This window comes from Amphibalanus amphitrite, unplaced genomic scaffold, assembly GCF_019059575.1.
Source record: "Amphibalanus amphitrite isolate SeventyFive unplaced genomic scaffold, NRLGWU_Aamphi_draft 000125F_arrow, whole genome shotgun sequence".
In the NCBI taxonomy this organism is placed as follows: domain Eukaryota; kingdom Metazoa; phylum Arthropoda; class Thecostraca; order Balanomorpha; family Balanidae; genus Amphibalanus; species Amphibalanus amphitrite.
The window spans coordinates 321,252-338,412 of NW_024881620.1; the positions used below are offsets into that span (position 1 = coordinate 321,252).

At 56.9% G+C, this 17,161-nt stretch overlaps 1 protein-coding gene across 4 annotated transcripts in view; it reads left to right on the forward strand.

Annotated features, from left to right (window-relative positions):
• LOC122381680 (rho GTPase-activating protein 27-like) overlaps positions 1-16,861 on the forward strand; it is a 36,112-nt gene extending 19,251 nt beyond the window's left edge. For 3 of the 4 annotated variants that reach the window (XM_043366147.1, XM_043366149.1, XM_043366148.1), the window contains exons 9-19: positions 8-178; positions 1,211-1,381; positions 4,516-4,632; positions 4,846-5,010; positions 5,597-5,728; positions 6,646-6,777; positions 7,154-7,307; positions 8,396-8,521; positions 14,494-14,669; positions 15,003-15,247; positions 15,724-16,861. In XM_043366147.1, the coding sequence (XP_043222082.1) occupies positions 8-178; positions 1,211-1,381; positions 4,516-4,632; positions 4,846-5,010; positions 5,597-5,728; positions 6,646-6,777; positions 7,154-7,307; positions 8,396-8,521; positions 14,494-14,669; positions 15,003-15,247; positions 15,724-15,901 (1,767 nt within the window). In that variant the 3' untranslated portion in view covers positions 15,902-16,861. The remainder of the gene's footprint in view (positions 1-7; positions 179-1,210; positions 1,382-4,515; positions 4,633-4,845; positions 5,011-5,596; positions 5,729-6,645; positions 6,778-7,153; positions 7,308-8,395; positions 8,522-14,493; positions 14,670-15,002; positions 15,248-15,723) is intronic. The other variant, XM_043366151.1, reaches the window with a different exon arrangement.
• The last annotated feature ends 300 nt before the right edge of the window (positions 16,862-17,161 follow it).

A 17,161-nucleotide genomic window follows, 5' to 3' on the forward strand; every position in this document is an offset into this window, starting at 1 on the left:
TCGACAGATATCCCCTCCTCAGTCGCGGCAGCCGCCGCCGGTACCGCACATCCTCGAGGCGCCGATCCGCAGTCTACACGACGGCTGGGGCGAGTACCTGCACCACGGCAGAAAGTACTACTACAACGTCGACACGCAGAGCAGCACCTGGAAGCCGCCCAGACGAAACGTCAAGTCGGTACGTTCAGCTGGGGTGAGAGGTGGTGGTAGAATCGGTAGCGGGGTGGTCACCGTTCCGTCGTTACCATCCTCAGGACAGTCTAATCCTTCTCCACGCCTTAACCCTCTGTTCTGGGCTGGCCGGGTAACTTTATCCCATGCGGGAATGCCCGTAAGAGCACGCCCGTAGCCAGGTGCGGTGAGCGCTTGGGGGATTGGTCGGCCTGCCCTCCGGACGGGCTCAGGCCCGGCGACTCACCAGGGTGCTCGCCCAGACCAATATCTCCCCCTAATTCCTATCATCCTTCCAGCCCTGAAATGGTCTCGTCAGACGGAAAGGGCCAAACCCAACAAAACAAATAGAAAGCGGGGTGAATGGTGTGGGCTAACATGATATTGGTGCTGTCACAAGGCCACATGCTATTTTAATGGAACTTTAGTTGTCAATATATCGCATAGGGAAGGGTGAAACGGCAATATGAGTGTATAATTTGTGTGGACGTGTGCACTTAAAGTCAGGGTCATTGAATTTGTTTTCTAATGAGTTCCCTGTGCAGAAGCTCCCTGTGCAGGGTTCCTGTGAAAGAACACTGTTTGATGTGCGTAGCTACTAGCTATATTGTTTAACGATATTTGCTTCTGATAGGCCTATGTGCTGAAAAGTTTTTATATGAATGTGTACGAATGTATGTAATCGATTCCGTCCTATGTGGTAGAGGCTTTTTGTCGGCTATCGCACAATGGGATCACAATAAATACCTGCAGTGCTGCGCGGGAATTTAATCACAACCACTTCATGTTTATGATTAATTGATTAGTGCATTCATATACGTGAGTCACGACAAGGACGTGTGCATTTTATTGCGCTTATTTTGCTTGTGATTGTTCGAGGCAGACCAATAAATGGAATCTTAAGGTTTTACTTTATGCCTGGTGTAGACTTCACTTATTTGACTTTTGCTTGACCCTCTAGAGACTAAACTGCTTCTATATATCGGCCAATTCCCAGCTGTTCAGTCTATCTAACCGATCCGTCGCCCTGTGTTCGCAGCCGGCCACCAGCCCGGACAAGACTGTCGGTGACCCATCCCGCCCCACTGCCGAGGCCGGTACCCCGGTACTGGAGGTGGATGTACCGCTGGTACCTCTGCCGCCCGGCTGGAGGCGACGCGTTGACTCAACCGGAGAACTCTGCTACGTGCGGGGCAGTTCGCCTACCAGGGTAAGTGTTTGGAGCGGACACTGCTTATCTACCAGGGTAGGTGCCATAAGGGACAGGTCACCCACCAGGGTAGGTGCTGGAAGGGACCACTCGACCATCAGTGAAGGTAGTGTGTGGGACAGCTCACCCACCAGAGCAGGTGCTGGGTGGGACAGGTCGCCCAGCAGGGTAAGTGTTTGGTGGGACAGCTCTCCTATTAGGTTAGGTGCCGAGTGAAGCAACTCACCCAATAGGCTAGGTGCTGGGACAGCTAGCTCGCCCATCAGGGCTGGACAGTGGACGTGCTGGGAGAAGGTCTCGCTACCGGACGGACTGTGGCTTGCAAGGGTGACGTCTGGTGGCGCTTCAGTCCGCCGCTAGTCCTTGGCAGCAGCACTGCAGATGGCTCTGCATACAAACATTGCAGACAAATTCTACTGAGGTGACTTGATTGATCTTCGTCGTCCTCCATTGTATAATTCTCTGCGTACATACATGCTATTTGAAGGCAGGTAACCAGATGTGTTGTTAAGCCCAGAGACTGAATTGGCTGCATTGTCAAGCATCTGTACTCTGCCTACAACAATTTGCGCCATGCAACGCGGAAAGATGCCTTACACCAAAGCTGAATCACCAGACACTTGAAGTTCGTGCATGCCTACTAGCGATATTGAAAAGTATATCTAAACATTCGAAGTTGACTATCACCATGGGTAGCTTTCTTATGCTTATTTCTCTATTCCTACGAAGGATACATGTGCCGAGTGTCGAACCGTGTGCCGACTAAATTAAAAGTGTTGGCCTGGAAACGCTTCTGTTGAAAAATAGGCTGTATAAAAATGTATCGTTCCAGAAACCTCAATCCCCAATAGTTCAATTACTAAATCAGTTCCGCAAAGTTGAAATCAGACGCATGCGGCGCCTGCTTGAAATGGGCGTGCAACATCTGCAAAATATAATTATGGGAGTTGCTTTTGCCTCTGAAATCGCTGGAGCTGATAGCCCTTTCCAATGCCTGCGTACAATTTAGTCTCGGAGGCTCGACTCCGACTCGGCCCTGGAGTCGGGCTGTTTCGACTCACCGGTGCCGTCCGCCGACTCCGTCCGCCGCCGCTCCGCGCTCTGGGCGCCTCCTGAGGCACGTCAGGCGCACGGTCAGCCCACCGGAAGGCCCTCACCCGCAGCCCTTCCGGGAAACGGTCCGATAGCGCAGCGGCGCAGCAGTGGCGGCGCTCTGTCAAATCTCGACCGGCCGACCCCCGCACACACCCGTCCGGAGCCGGCCTGGAGCCGCCCGTGGCCGCCGCGCGACGAGGAGTGGCGCGGTCGACGACGACGACGCACTTTGCGACGGCGCGCGGACGGCAGTCATGTGCGACGATGACGTCACGTTGCGTGCGGTGTGCGTGCGGAGGCACCGTGCCGTGCGCCGGTCCGCCTCCGAGGGCCGGCTGGCCTGCGTTTCGGAGCTGCAGCTGTCTCCTGATCAGGTGAGGGTCGTCAGCGCTCCCCGCGGCGGCGGCACTCCCCCGCGGCGCTGCGCCGGGTAGTCGGCCGTCTGACGCCGCTGTCAGTCGCGCTATCGTGTTTCCTGCTGCCGGCGGCCGTTGCGCGGCCACGGAAGGAGCAGCGCGGAGTGTCACTGGCGGCTGACGCGCGGGGGACTGTCCGGGCTGGGTTGGACGCTGAGGCCGTGTATCTGATAGGCAGGGTGTGTCAGGCGCCACCCGGCTGTTGTGACATCCGGACAGTGCAGTGTGGTGCTCGCGGTGTTAGCCGTCAGTTCCTTTGGTTGTGTTGAACTGTGCGGTGGTCGGTGATCGGTTCGCTCTTCAGTCGCTTCTCAACTGAACCATGTCTGACGAAGCTGATAACCCGGTGGCGCTGCGCAGTCGCCGTAGGCTCACCAGCGATCACATCCCACGCATCGTGGACCTGTCTCTGCTGACTATTCAGAACCGCGGTGCGGTGGTCGACGGGGCCTCGTCGCCGCGCAGCGCCGGCTGCGTGGGCTCCATCGGTGCCGATGACGTGCTGACGCCGACTGACGTGGCTGACGTGCCCGGCAGCGCCGACTGCGCCAGGGAGACCCGGGGTGCGGAGGATGAGGACGCTGTTCTTCTGAGATCCAGTGATCGGAGCGATTCCTTTCGCATAAAGGTTGACGACGCGGACTGCCCGCGGAAGATCAAATCCATGACAGAGCACCAGAATCGGCGCAGTTTGCCTGTGAAGCGTCTCAGCGAGCCAGCTGAGCTGTTCTGGCGCTCTGTCGAGGCGGAACACGTCGGGAAGAGGCACAGCGGACCGGAGGGCGTGCTACGCCGGTGCTCTGAGGACGGTGACGAGCCTCTGCGGCGGCGCAGCGGGGCCGACCTGGTGCATTTTGTCGGCCCGGAGCGGGCCAGGGCCGAGCTGGAGCTGCCTCTGAGACGGCTCGGGCGGCGCGGCGGGTCGTCAGGCAGCGACTCGAGCGACGCCGACTCGTTCCACACGGCGCTCGATTCGCCGCTGTGTGAGGCGCCGCCCCAGCCGCCCCGAGCGGCTAAAACCACAGACCGGGACACAGCCAGACAGCCCGAGCCGCATACTGAAGCAGACCCTTCCTCGGGCGACAGACCCAGCCCGACCTCCGGCTCCCAGACCACTCCGGAGTCCGTAGAGCAGCCGGACTCGTCTCCGGGTTCGGGGCGGCAGCGGGCGCCCAGCTGGCGTCTGGGGGTCGGCCGGTCGGGTGCTGTCTCCGTGCGGGCCAGGATCGGGCAGTTTGAGCGCGAGCTGGGCGTTTTGGGGCGCTGGCCGGGCGGAGGAGATCGCCATCCGTCTGCCGCTCAGTCAGCCTCCAGGGTGCGCTAACACAGGGACCGGGATATCAGCGGGACAGTGGGATACTGTAGGGTGCACGTTGGAGGGAATAGCGTGCTGTTTTGGTTTTGTTTTACCTTCTCTGTGCTATGTTGGAGTGTATCTACGCAATTTTTCAGTAGCTTTTGATCTCTGTTAACATGTATTTGTGGCGTGGTTAAATTCTATTAGCTACATGTGCTTGCATAAAGACGTTTTTGCCGTTTGCTTTGGGGCATGCATATCACAAAGTTGTGATATGCTGGCACTGGCTGAGTGGTGACCGCATTCTGCCGGCTCCGTTTTTACAGTGGTACAGTAACCAGAACGAGGACGACCACGTCTACTTCTTCAAGGAGGGCAGCAACTCCTCCACCTGGACGCTGCCGTCGGCCGAGAACGGAGCTAGTCAGATGGCCAGGGACACGGTGAGAATCGGCCAAAGCGCTGGGGACGCGTCAAAGCAAGGGACTGGTCAAACCGTCGGGGTACTGCTGGTTTAACAGCGAGAGGCTGGCCAAACAGCTAGGGATGCGTTTACTGTCAACTAACCGGTGTTGATCAGCCATTGCACTGTCACGCTGCCGAGAGACCCGCCCAGTCGGACGACTGACGTCCTCCTGTCGGTATCTGTTCTCCAGGAGTCGGTGTCGCCGCGCCCGGTGCCGGTGGGCGGCGTGCCCTCCGTACTACAGGTGGCCCGTGGACAGCGCGGCCGCTCTCTGGTGTATCCCCCGGCTCCGACCACCGAGCCGCCGCCGCCGCAGCTCGTCTCCGGCAACCAGACGCACACCATTCTGAACCAGGTGAGAGAGGACACCCAGTCTCCGGCAACCAGACGCACACCATTCTGAACCAGGTGAGAGAGGACACCCAGTCTCCGGCAACCAGACGCACACCATTCTGAACCAGGTGAGAGAGGAGGACACTCAGCTGGGGGAGCTAGGAGTGGTCCCGGGCGGCACAGGTTAGGGGAAGGGAAGACTGAAAGACAGGTGTGACAAGTTTTACCAAAATAGGTGAAAAGGGGTCATTCTTAGTTAAGCTTCTGTATCCGTGACTTCGTTGTACTGCCACTGCTTTCCGTAGATAATACCCCGGACCATACCTGCTGAGTTTTCCGTAAACAGTGTGGCTTTACTTGACACGTTTCTTCACGTATATGTTTCAACAAAGCTCCCGGCATTTCGACGGTCCCCCAACCTGTCCGGCCCGTTTCCGCCCTGCGATTATACCTACCCTATCGGTGGCGCCTGGCCCGTCCGCTGACTGACTCACTCGCCCGTATCCTGTATGTCTATGACGTCCGCGCTGAGTGTTTGTATCGCTAATCGCCTTCTGTGTCCACTGACGCCGTGTGGGTGCGTCCGCCGTGTGTTTGGCCCCGTTTAGGGCACGCTGAATCACACCCGGCTGGCCAAGGAGACGTCGTGGAGGGCCCGGAAGAGCTGGGCGCCGTGCCGGGTGGTGCTGACGGACCGGTCGCTGTTCCTCTTCAAAGACACACGCAGCAACGCAGGCATGGTGAGTCTGTCCTCTCTCTCTCTCTCCCTCTCTCTCTCTCTCTCTCTCTCTCTCTCTCTCTCTCTCTCTCTCTCTCTCTCGCACTCTCTCACTTTCTTACGTGCTTTTCTTTAATTTTTATATCTCTGCCTTTTTCTCTTTCTTTCGTTTTCTTCTTTCTCTTAGCGACACTGCATTAGATGAAATCTCGTGAAAAGGTCTTTATGTCGGAAGTGTTGTTCGTGAAGCACATACTGTGTGGATTTTGGATAGCTACATGGATGTCTTGGGTTGGGGTTTTCGTGTCTAGCGATACCTAATGTTTGTGGGGTGGTGTGGCATATAAAATCTGCACAATATTCACTCTGCAACTACTGCATGTGTACCACCCACTGACTTGAATATGTTCTACCTGCGTGTCGGAGAATCTGCTACTGAATGCACTCGCGTCATTGGCTGACGTGAGGACCGACTTTATATAGATAACCATGTGTAACGTGTACGTGCGTGGTGGTGACTTCAGCCGTCGGTCTGGGCGAATATGTTTAACACCGTATCCTGTTCAGTTGTGATGGTTTACTGTGTGTGGACTGTGCTCCCTTCCCTTGTGATGGGTTACTGTGGTGTGCTGTGCTCCCTTCGCCATTCAGGCTGGGGTAAAGGTTAGAAACCGCCCTCCACTGTAATGGCTGACTCTGTACGTAACAGTGTGTTCCTACTGTAGTTGTGTGGCTGCGTATGTACTGTTTGTGTGCCTGCAGTAGTCATATTGGTTTGGGGCCTGACACCGGTCTTTACTTTAGATTGTCTTCATTTGCAACAATGTGTTACTAACTGGTATGGTGTTCTTTCTCGCAGCCGCCACACTGGGGTAAGGCCGGACTGTACCGGGTGTGTGACTGTGTGTGACTGGTCTGATTTGCCTCCCCCCCCTGCAGCCGCCACACTGGGGTAAGGCCGGACTCCGACCGGACACCAACGTCGACCTGGCTGGGGCCTTTGTCGACTGGGAGAGGGAGGCCTCCTCACGGAAAAACGTCTTCCAGATCCGCACCGTGTCCGGACTGAGGGTAAGGGGACGATGATGGCGTGTGGTACTCAGTGTCAGATGGCAGGGCAGTGTCAGCTTTTCCGAGAAAAGAATGTCTGATTTGAATGGATCGTCTGATTCTAACTGATTGATGATATCTTACTTAGCTGATTGATTAGCTGTATTGGAAGACAGCTCATTCCAGAAGCGGGATGAAGGAAAAGAAAGCAGCTTAGTTGAAGTGTTATTTTACATCTACGGCTATCAAAATTATGTATTTTCCTTGACAACGCGTTTACATTTCCGACTTATACCTCGCATGTGAGCGCGGGTCGTCGTGTCCCCACTCCGCTCCTCCGTCACCCGCGGCCTCTGCCCCTCCCCTCCCCTCACCGGCCCTCTGCCCTTCCTTCCAGCTGCTGCTGCAGGACGATGACGCCCTGACGGCCAACCACTGGTTCGACGCCATCAAGCGCGCCATCGCCGGCGTGCCGTGCTCGACCAACCAGCTGCCCGTGCCGCGCCATGTGACGGCCGACGACCGGCTGACGCGCTCCCGCTCTGTGCGCTGTGAGTACGGTGGATCAAACGGCTGGTCGCGGTGGGTACTGTGGGTGGTGCTGCTGGGTATTGGCTGCGGCGGGATGGCGCCTGGCGCAACCAGTGGGATGTCGGCTGTCCTGGCGGGTTAACTGACTTCGGTGGATCCGTGGTGGGAGTAACAGCTTTTTTAGGAGAGATCCGGTCAGGCGGACTCATTACAGGGTTAAGTTATAACAGGGTGGAGTGGCGTGATCGACCTAATCGGTCGTGTCTTTGGTCAAGACCCTTTCGCGGAGTTTGTCCTCCCAGCCCCGTACTCCCAAAGTGGCATGCTGTCCCGTGGTGTCAGCCCAGGTAACCTATGTTTAACCTAACATGATCCGCTCCGTATTTACTGATTACGGGTTTACGGATGTCCCTTGGTGCCGTCCCCCATCGTAAGCGTCTTAGCGTACACATCACAGAGTTGCCTCGCTTCCCTGCGGCTCTGCTGTCCCTACACACGCTTAATTTTGTCTCCTCGCCTTCAGTTTTAACCAGGGCTGCGGAGTCGGAGTCGGAGTCGGAGTCGGAGTCGGTCGGAGTCGACAGTTGTGACCGGAGTCGGAGTCGGAGTCGATTTTAGAAACCCGAGCCGGAGTCGGAGTCGGAGTCACCGAAAATCTGTCGACTCCGCAGCCCTGCTAGGTCTGCAGAGTCGGAGTCGGGAGTTGGAGTCGGTCGGAGTCGACAATTCTGCCCGTAGTCGGAGTCGGAGTCGGAGCTGGTTTTTGAAAGCCGGAGTCGGAGTCGGAGTCGCCGAAAATCCATCGACTCCGCAGCCCTGGTTTTAACCACCCCTAACGCTGGCTGGTGTCCTCCGAAGTCACCCGTTATTTCTACATTATAACCGCCACTGACTGTCACTGACCTAATCGCCACTGTAAATAATGCTTGGGGCGTCTAATTACTGTGCTCTGTGCTGCTCTGTCTCCGTCTGACCGTCTGACCGTCTCGGCCTGTCTGTCTGTCTGTCTGTCCTCGTCTATATGTCTCCTCGCTGCTAACCGGTCTCACCACGCTGCTCCGCCGCCACTAACCCCCTGCTCCGCCGTCTGGGTGAACATGTGTTACAGTCACAGCCGGACCCGACAGCCAGGAGGACCTTTCCAGGGATAATAGCACGATCAAAGATAGGCTGAGGCGCTTTTTCCGCGCCCGTCCACCGGCAGACTCTCTGGTCAGCCGGGGCATTCTCAAAGGTAGGTCTGTGGTAGGAGAGGCTGTACCAAACACGCTGAGTGCTGCACAGCAGGGGCCGCACTGAGTTGGTGGAGTGCAGTTTTCGCCGTGTTTTATCGAGCAGCGAAGGACGCTATGTGCGTGAGCTATTCGATGAGCTAGCTGCTCCATCGGTGTCAGTGGCTGTTTCGTGTACCTAAGCTTTTAGTTTTTTTTTTTTTAACTATTCAACCTGATGCGGCTATTTGTGTAAGCTATACTTGGTGTGGCATAAAGTCATGCTTCCGGGTCCGCCTGAGTGGTATTGTGGCGTCGTCACAACTCATGAATGTTTCACGCTGCGTGTATTCTATTTCCTGCCGAGCTCCTAGTTCACTGACGTCGGACACGGCGTACCGCTACTGGCGACAATCCTAACTGCCACCGTTTGATGTCTCATCATCTGATCCAGGCTCAGCTTGGCGTGACGATCATTGGCGCTTTCATTGTATTTTCTTTTTTTCTTTTCTTTCTTTTTTTGTCGTGGCTGCATTTCCTTTCATAATTGCATTTGTAGTTTTGTCAAGAATGCAGGACCTAAGATATGACACTGAGCAGATACAGTTCAATTTACTTATTTGGTCGAGAGAACTACTTATCTATTCAGTTTTTATGTTACGTATCCGCACCATTCAAGCAAGTTTGCTGATTGGCGAATGGTTACTGCGGTAAGCAGCTTTTGCACCGCTGTGGTGGTGGACTCTGTGTTGTGGACTTATGCGGTGAAAGAGGTGCATTTTTACGGCTTTGGTGGCTTTTTTTGTGTAATCTGGTAACGCCAATATGTCCCGATTAACGTATAATGTTTTCAGTGAGATCCAAAAGCTGTTCTGGTTTTTCACAACACCTTACACGCAATATCACAAATCACAATAGGCCGCTGGCTAGAGTTGTCCGAGCAGAATGTGCGCCGGTCGGTGTGACTACACAGGGCCCGAGCGGGTGACGATCGCAGGCTCCTCTCCCGTGACTGGATGACTAGACGTGGGTCGAGCCGGAGCGGTGTTTCGAGCCGGCCAGCTCAAAGAACAGCACGTAAGCCTTTCCGCTGTTGACGTTTCTCTGGTCCATCACGTGGACCCGCGAGTCGTTGTACTCGTACCACTCTGCCGTGTACGGGTGTCGGCAGTAAGCGGTGTAATGTCCTGAGAGCAGCGTGCCAGAGTGGTTCGCCACGCCGTATAGGCTGTACCGGCAGGGCGTCTGTCCGGCCGAGTAGGGCGACAGGTCCAGGCCGTTCACCGAAAAGTCGACAGTGGTGTTCAGCTTCCCGCGGAACCTCTCCTGCGGCGAGAACCGCTTCAGGTGGACCACCAAGATACGAGGGAACTTCTGGATCGAGAGGCTCCTGGTGCACTTTTGGCGCTTCTGGCACTTTGAGCAGGTCGGTTTTTCGTCGCCATCGAGCACCTCCTCTTTAGTGAACAGGTCAAAACAGGCCTGTAGGCGCACCTGGCCACTTCGTGACGGGATTGGCAGACTCAGATCCCAGAACGGGTCGAAGGTAACCGGTGCGTGGCCACATACCGTGCACCGCAGGGTAGCCTTGAGCTGGCCCACGAACAGGTCAACAAACTTGGAGTTTTCCAGGCGCAAGAAACGTTTCCAGGCCTCCATTGACTTTTAACTGGCGCTCAGTGAGTCGTCGATGTCGGTCGTGATCGGCTTTGGCCGGCTCGTCACCTGGTTCACGTCCTCGTGAAGTCCCTGCAGCAGATATCTGAGGAATTCCTGCGCGTCCTGCTGCTGGGAGCCCATGAAGCGCGGCGCGAGCCGTTGGATCATCGACTTGAGTGGTGCGGTGGTGAGCACCCGCTCCGTTTCGTCCGAGGATGTCCACATGTCGCGTATCAGAGCGCTGAATGTGTTCATGAGGGACCCCTTCGTAGCGGCGGCAGGCATGCTGGCATCTGAGGAGCGTCCATCGCGCAGGATGTAATCGTGGAGAGCGCGTGTGTTGCTCAGGCACTGGACGACTGTGTTCAGGAAGCAGGTGTTGCCCGTGTTCCTGAGGCCGGTGAGACCGAGCGGTCTGCCGTCAGATTCACTGCCAGTCCCGCCGCCGTCTTCGCTGGGGTTGCCGGGCAGTGAGTGGTGAGACAGTCTGGTGTTGGGCGGTGCAGAGGCCTCCTCCGACGGGAGTGCGAGCGGCTCGTCAGCTAAGAACTCGGGTGAGGCCTGACTTGCTGTCTGTTTTGCTGAGGCTCGGCCGGTCGTCGCAGACGGAGGGGGCGAAGGCCGGGTGCGCACCCCTGTCACGTCTGGTGGTGGCTGCTGTCGGCGGTCTGCCCTCGCCCGGTCTGTGGCGGCTGTGGCGAGAACCGCGGCGGCGTTGCCTCGCACAACAGCGATCGAGAGACGCTGTAATAGCCATTCTGTCTCGCGTCGTTCGCCGGTACGGGTGGTGAAGCTGGCCCAGCTCGCGGATGAATTTTGAGGTGGCGGGGCCGAGTACTCCGGAGGTCTCCACTGCGATGGGCACGAACTTGAAGCGGGAGCTGATTTCTGAGTAGTGGCGCCGTTTTCTGTCTTCTGCGGCCCGAGCGGCGGCACCAGGCTCTAGGGCGGTCTGAATCAGCACAGTGTCGGCAAATGTGTCTGCGCATGTGGCATCCCATGTCAAACACATGCCTCCGCTGTACGGAAACAGCGTTAGGCCATCAGGTCGCTTGCCATCACCCCGGTCGAGGCCGACTGGCTCCAATATGGAGGGAATGCCTGCGCTTGCCAGTCCGCGCCTCACCACGTCATTCAGTTGGGCGTGACGTGGGAGACGACCGGCGCTCTTCACGCAGGAGAGCCCGTGGTGGCCGAGCTGATCCACTTGACGTCCGCACAGACGGCACCGGTGCTGCTCGCAGACTGTGGCTCCGAGGCGGAGAGCCACTGCCACCCGCACCGACTCCTCGTCCAGGTGTAGGCCGAGACTCGGCACCGGCACAGCCTGCAGCCAGGCGGCCGTGTGTGGCTGACTGGCGGCGACCAGGCGTGCCCGGTGCAGCTGGTTGGCGGAGTTGACCATCTTATCGCGAATCGCAGTGGCTGACAGGGTGTCCCAGGCCCGCTGGCTGCTGACAGCTGAGGCGGGCGGCAGTTGTTCGGTCCCTGTCACCTCAGAAAACCGGTGAATTGCTGTCTGCAGGGTTGGTGGCACACCGCTGGCCGGAAGCAGCCCCGGAGAGATGCTGCGGAGGAGTGGCAGAGCAGCGTGCAGAGAAGATATGTAGCACGGCAGTGCCAGGTCCTCGACAGAGCGAACTCCGAGACCTCCCAGTCTGAATGGCAGTTTTGCCTGCTCCCACAGCTGGTAATTGATATTTACGTTTGTGATATCGACCAGAGTTTCTCGCACCAGCTCGTCCACCAGCTTGAGCGCGGGCACCACCTTGTACAGGGGCGCTGAGCGCAGCAGGTACTGCAGGCGAGGCGCTGACGCGTAGTGGACGAGAAAGAAAAGTCCAGTGTGTCGGTCCAGGTGCGTCAGTCGGGTGCATAGGCGTCCGATGAGTTCGGCGGCACCATTGGCAGCTGCGGTGAGGCTGCCGTCCTGCAGTGGTGCGCCCAGCAGAGTGACGCTGTGGAGAGGGATTTCTGTTATCTCCGGCAGGACACTGCGAATGCTGTCGACCGCTGCGTTGCGAGCTAGCTGGGGCGCCGCGTCGATGATGGCTACCTCGCACTTCGCCGGATTCAGCTGCAGACACCGAGTTCTGTCAGAGCCTTGGCGAGTGAGTGGAGGTCAGACTGGACGACATCAGCCGGGCCGGCGATCGTGGCGTCGTCCAAGTACCACACGTTCAAAGGCGATCTTATGGCTCGGGCGCATGCGTCGACTCCCAGTGCGAAGGCGGCAGGTCCAAGAGGATCCCCCTGCTGGACTCCGGTCGCTGACAGTACCGTCTGGTCCCCGATGTGCAGCGGTGTTGGGAGGTGGTAGGCTTGATAGGCCAGCGGGTAGACCTCCGGGCAGCGCTCGTGAATCCTGGCCAAGATGACGTCCCGTCGGATGGTGTTAAAAGCGTTACGCACGTCGATTTTGACCATAACTCGCGGCGTGTCTGAGCTGGTGGAGTCGGAGCTGATAAATTCCCGCACTGCGTGCACTGCGGCCTCGCATCCCAGCGGGGTGCCGACCCCGAGCTGGGTGGGGCGTAGCTCCGGACCGATGATGTCAGCGATGTGTCTCGCGGCGATGCGTCCTGGCAGGCGGCGGAACACGCTTCCAACGGCTATCGGGCGCAGACCACCGTCCTTCTTTCTCAGAGCGCAGAGTGATGCTCCGAATAGAGCGTCGCGACCACACTCTGGCACGAGGCCGCGCAGAACCAGGTTGGTGAGGGCCGTCAGGGAGGAGAGGAGACGCCGGCCGGACTCGGCGGTCTCTCGGGAGAGCAGCTGTCGTAGGTGTAATGGCCGGATGCCGTCGAGACCAGCTGACGAGCCTGGTGGCATGCTGAAGATGGCGGCCCGCACCTGCTCCTCCGTGACAGTGAGCGGGGGAGGGTCGGAGGCCGCGGGAGGTGGCGGTAGGCTCTGGTCGAGTGGTGCGAGCGGGTGTTTCAGTCGGAGCGCGGCGATGACCTCGGCACTAGGGTCGACGAAGGTGTCGCTGGAGGTCAGGAGACGGAGACCGGCCCGGATATCCCCGTCGGCGCACTTAGCACCAACTCGACGAGCAAGAGAGTCAGGAGTCGTCCGTGGAGTAGGGGCGCGCCTCTCCACCGTCCGCGAGGGCGGAGCGGCAGAGTCTAGCCCGGCCACCTGACGTCGTATGTGTGACGCCAGTGTTGGGCCCCGTTCCCCGCTATTGGTCGAGTCGGGTGTGCGTAGAGCAACAAAGGCAAACGACAGAAACTTCCACCACGATGATGATGAGGTTGGACTGTTGACTGCCTCATTCACCACTTCTGACAGGGAATCGGCGACTAAAGACCGCGCAGCTTTCGGAATCTGGGCGATAACCTTCGTGCTGGCGCGGAGTTTCGACAAACCTGCCGCGATCCCGCAGAGTGGGGCTTCTGACGTCTGGGTGGGCGGCTCCAGTGTGGCAGCCGGGCGGCCAAGGCACTGCTGACAATGCCACACGGAGAGAGCTCGCGCCTGTTGGATGGTCAGCTTGGCGCAGGACGTGTGCCAGCGCTGGCCGCAGAGGCTGCAGGTGATTGCGGCCTTCCTTGAACTCCGGCTTCTGCATGCCTGGCAGCTGAGCGAGGCAGTTAGCTGGGTGGTGGCCGATGGGCGGCTGCGTCCGATTGCTGTTTGTCGTTGATGAGTATTTTCGTTAGTTGCTTGATCCCTTCTTCTCTTGGGCTTTTTCTTCCTCGACGCGGTGACCCAATTTCCGTCTCTGGGGTCAAAGCCCTCGATTGGTGAATCAGAATCATCAGTATCCATTTATGCATCTTATCTTTTCCCAAAGCGGGATCTTCTTTGGATAGTTGACACGAGACACAAATGGAAAAATCAAAGGGCAAAACCTTTCCAGACTCGATGCGTTTTTTAGAAATTAGGTCAAAAATTGACAATATTTAGGCGTTTATACTGTGTAAAACGATGACTAAAAAACATCGAAAATGTGACCAAAATATTCTACGTTAGAATAGGAACATTTTTATATACATCACACGGCGTAGAAAATAAGTAATTACGTTACAGCGAACTAGAAAGCGGGGCATCTGCGGGCACGTCCGAACCCTTCGAGTGTTACGAGCAAGTCGTCGTCCCGATTAACTCATTATATGTTGTAAGACGACTGGCCCATCTCATTGATACGTTTTCTGTGTCTTCTAAATCGATGTCGGATTAATCACTACCATTACCCGTCATTTTGCCCACTCTTCTCCACATATAAGAGGTTGCCTCATGATAACCACTCCCTTCTCTCATTAACCTCTTTATGCCGCCCTGCTCCCCCCATCGCCCCTTCTGTAACCCTCTCATCCCCTTCCCACAGATGAGCCGGTGTTCGGCGGCCACCTGGCTGCCCTGTGTACCATTGAAGACAGCACCGTACCTCGGTTCGTAACGGAGTGTATCGCTGCCATTGAGGCCAAGCCGGAACACCTGCGGATGGACGGCGTGTACCGGGCGTCGGGAAATCTGAGCCAGGTGCAGCGTATACGCTGTGAGGTGAGGAGGCGACGACGGAATGGGAGGGTAGGGAAGGTGCAGCGGGTGCTGAAGAGGTGTCAGAGTTGGTGTGGTTACAATATGGCTAAGCTTGACAAACTTTTGACCTGGTTTTGTGATTTGAGAAAACTTCCACTGAGTTGTATGGTTGAGATTGTTGTGTTTTGCTCACTAATATGGAGGATTTGCATTGGGCCCGGTTGGAGTTTTCAACAAAACTGCAGTGTTTGCAACCTCTGGACTATCGTCTGCCATTTTGGTCTGATAGTGGACTGTGTAATGTGTGTCCTTCCTACCCATTTTACCCTGGATCTCCCTCCCCGCCCCCTGCAGGTGGACCAGGACAACTACCAGGTACTCTATGACGAAGAGGACGTCCACGTGCTCACCGGCGCACTCAAACTGTTCTTCCGCGAGCTGAAGGAGCCTCTGATCCCGTTCGCTGTGCTGCCCGAGGCTCTGCGGGCCGCTGGACTGACGGCCAAGCCCGACCAGGTGGCTGCCTTCCGGCGGATGGTAGTCGCCCTACCGCCGCCCAACCGGGATACACTGGCAACGCTGCTGGCCCACCTGAATAGGTGAGTGAATGGGGGAGTTATACCCCTACTGGGACACAGTTCACTAGAGGGGGAGGGGGTATACCTCCAACCGAGATACGCTGACGACGCTTCCGGGTGACTAGGTGAGAGTTGATGGTACTCCGCCGATGGCGCCGATGACATCTGAGGTCCGGGTGCTCTGAAGCCACAGATTGTCATTATAGGGTACCTTGACTGCAGGTACACACTGAGTGTGTCGTGATTCACTGAATCAGTGAGTTGACTGAGTGAAAGTGGTGAGGATGGTGAGATGGTAAGGTCACATGATCTTTGTATACCATTCCACTCTCATCCTTTATCCCATGCGTGTTTTTCGTGACCTTTCTTCGTCATGCGACCGGCTCGTAACTTTCCCGATGTATTTTATTTTATTTATTTACACGAACAACTAAAGACCTACCTGAATCGATAAGTATGTGACCTTTTGTGACCTTTCCCTGACCTCTCGACCACAGGGTGACCGAACTGCAGGAGTTTAACCGGATGCACGCGCACAACCTGGCCATCGTATTCGGTCCTACGCTGATGTGGGCAGAACAGGAGTCTCCCGACCTGGCGCTCGACCTGATGCGTCAGAACCGCGTGGTCGAGGCGCTGCTCGAGCTGCGCACTGAAGTGTTCGACTCACCCTGAGTTGAGTCGGAGACGGAGGGTGACGTATGAGGTATGACAGACCGTCATACCCAATGACGACCGGTATGATGGCAGAGGGTCTGGAGCGCCGCTGTGGGCCTCAGCTCCTGTGTCTGCGCCGCGCCGGAGCGGTGGTGAAAGGGACGGCAGTCGACATGGTCTTCTGATCTGAGCCGTCCCTATTGGTGCTAGAGAGCTCTTGAGCTGTGGCTGTTGTTCGCCTTTCTGCCAGACGGCATTTCAGATGGTGCGAGAACGGCAAGATGAGCTGCTCATGACATGTCTTCGGTGGTGTTTTACCACCACAGTCGCCACGGCTGGGGTCAATCAAAGCGGCCCCCTCTAAGCAGTGATCAAACGAGGTGTACTAGCCTCAGTGCCAGTGCCGGGACGGTAGCCCGGCGGATTTTATCGTAGGTTCGGCGGACTGGGGGACCGCCGTGGAAACTTAACTTGCCGGCGGTCTGTGGGCGTATATGTGGACGCCTGTGGAGACTCTGTGGACGCCTGTGGACATCCATGGATATGTCTAGGGATGGGCCGTTGCCTGTAAGCGACACACGCACTGCTGCACTGATCACCGCGGTAGCGCCACTGTGTAAGTGATGTGCGTGTGTGCGTGTTTGCGGTGCGTATGTGTGAACGGACGGTGACCACTGACACCCTTCCGGCCGCCGTATTTGTGGCGTTACGCGATGTTGTTACGCTTTCTTCCGTGCCTATCACAGCCCTGGCGGCACGGGTGCGCCGTTTTGGCCGCCCGGCTGCCGCCTGCGCCACGGAGTGTCTTTTTCTCGTCTTCCTCTGCGTTCCGCGTCCGTCCGACTCTATGTTTTCGAGTCGGCGACAGTGATACAGGAGATTCCAACCATGGCTGCATTTGTTAACAAATCTGTATTATTACTATTGTAAATGATGTATATTGAGACTATATGATGGTAATACAAACACGCTATTGCATCTGTTTGATTGGATGAGAAGATAGAAGATTGAAGGAATCGACCAAAAGAGGAAGCAGACTGGTAGGAAAATGTGAGTGAAATTAAAACCGGGGGAGGAAATGTGAATATTGGGAAGTGAGATACTAACCCGGTGGCAGGGGGCCACGACGGAGAGGCGGTCTGGTCCAGGGCTAGGTTCCTTGTCGCTAGAGCCAGCCATCCGAGCTCATTTCCCGGAGACCGGGAGAAAGAGGCGAGCTCGTTCCTTGAACGTCTGGGAGGCCTTGAAGGTTCTATTCTCACTCGACTTGCTCGTCTT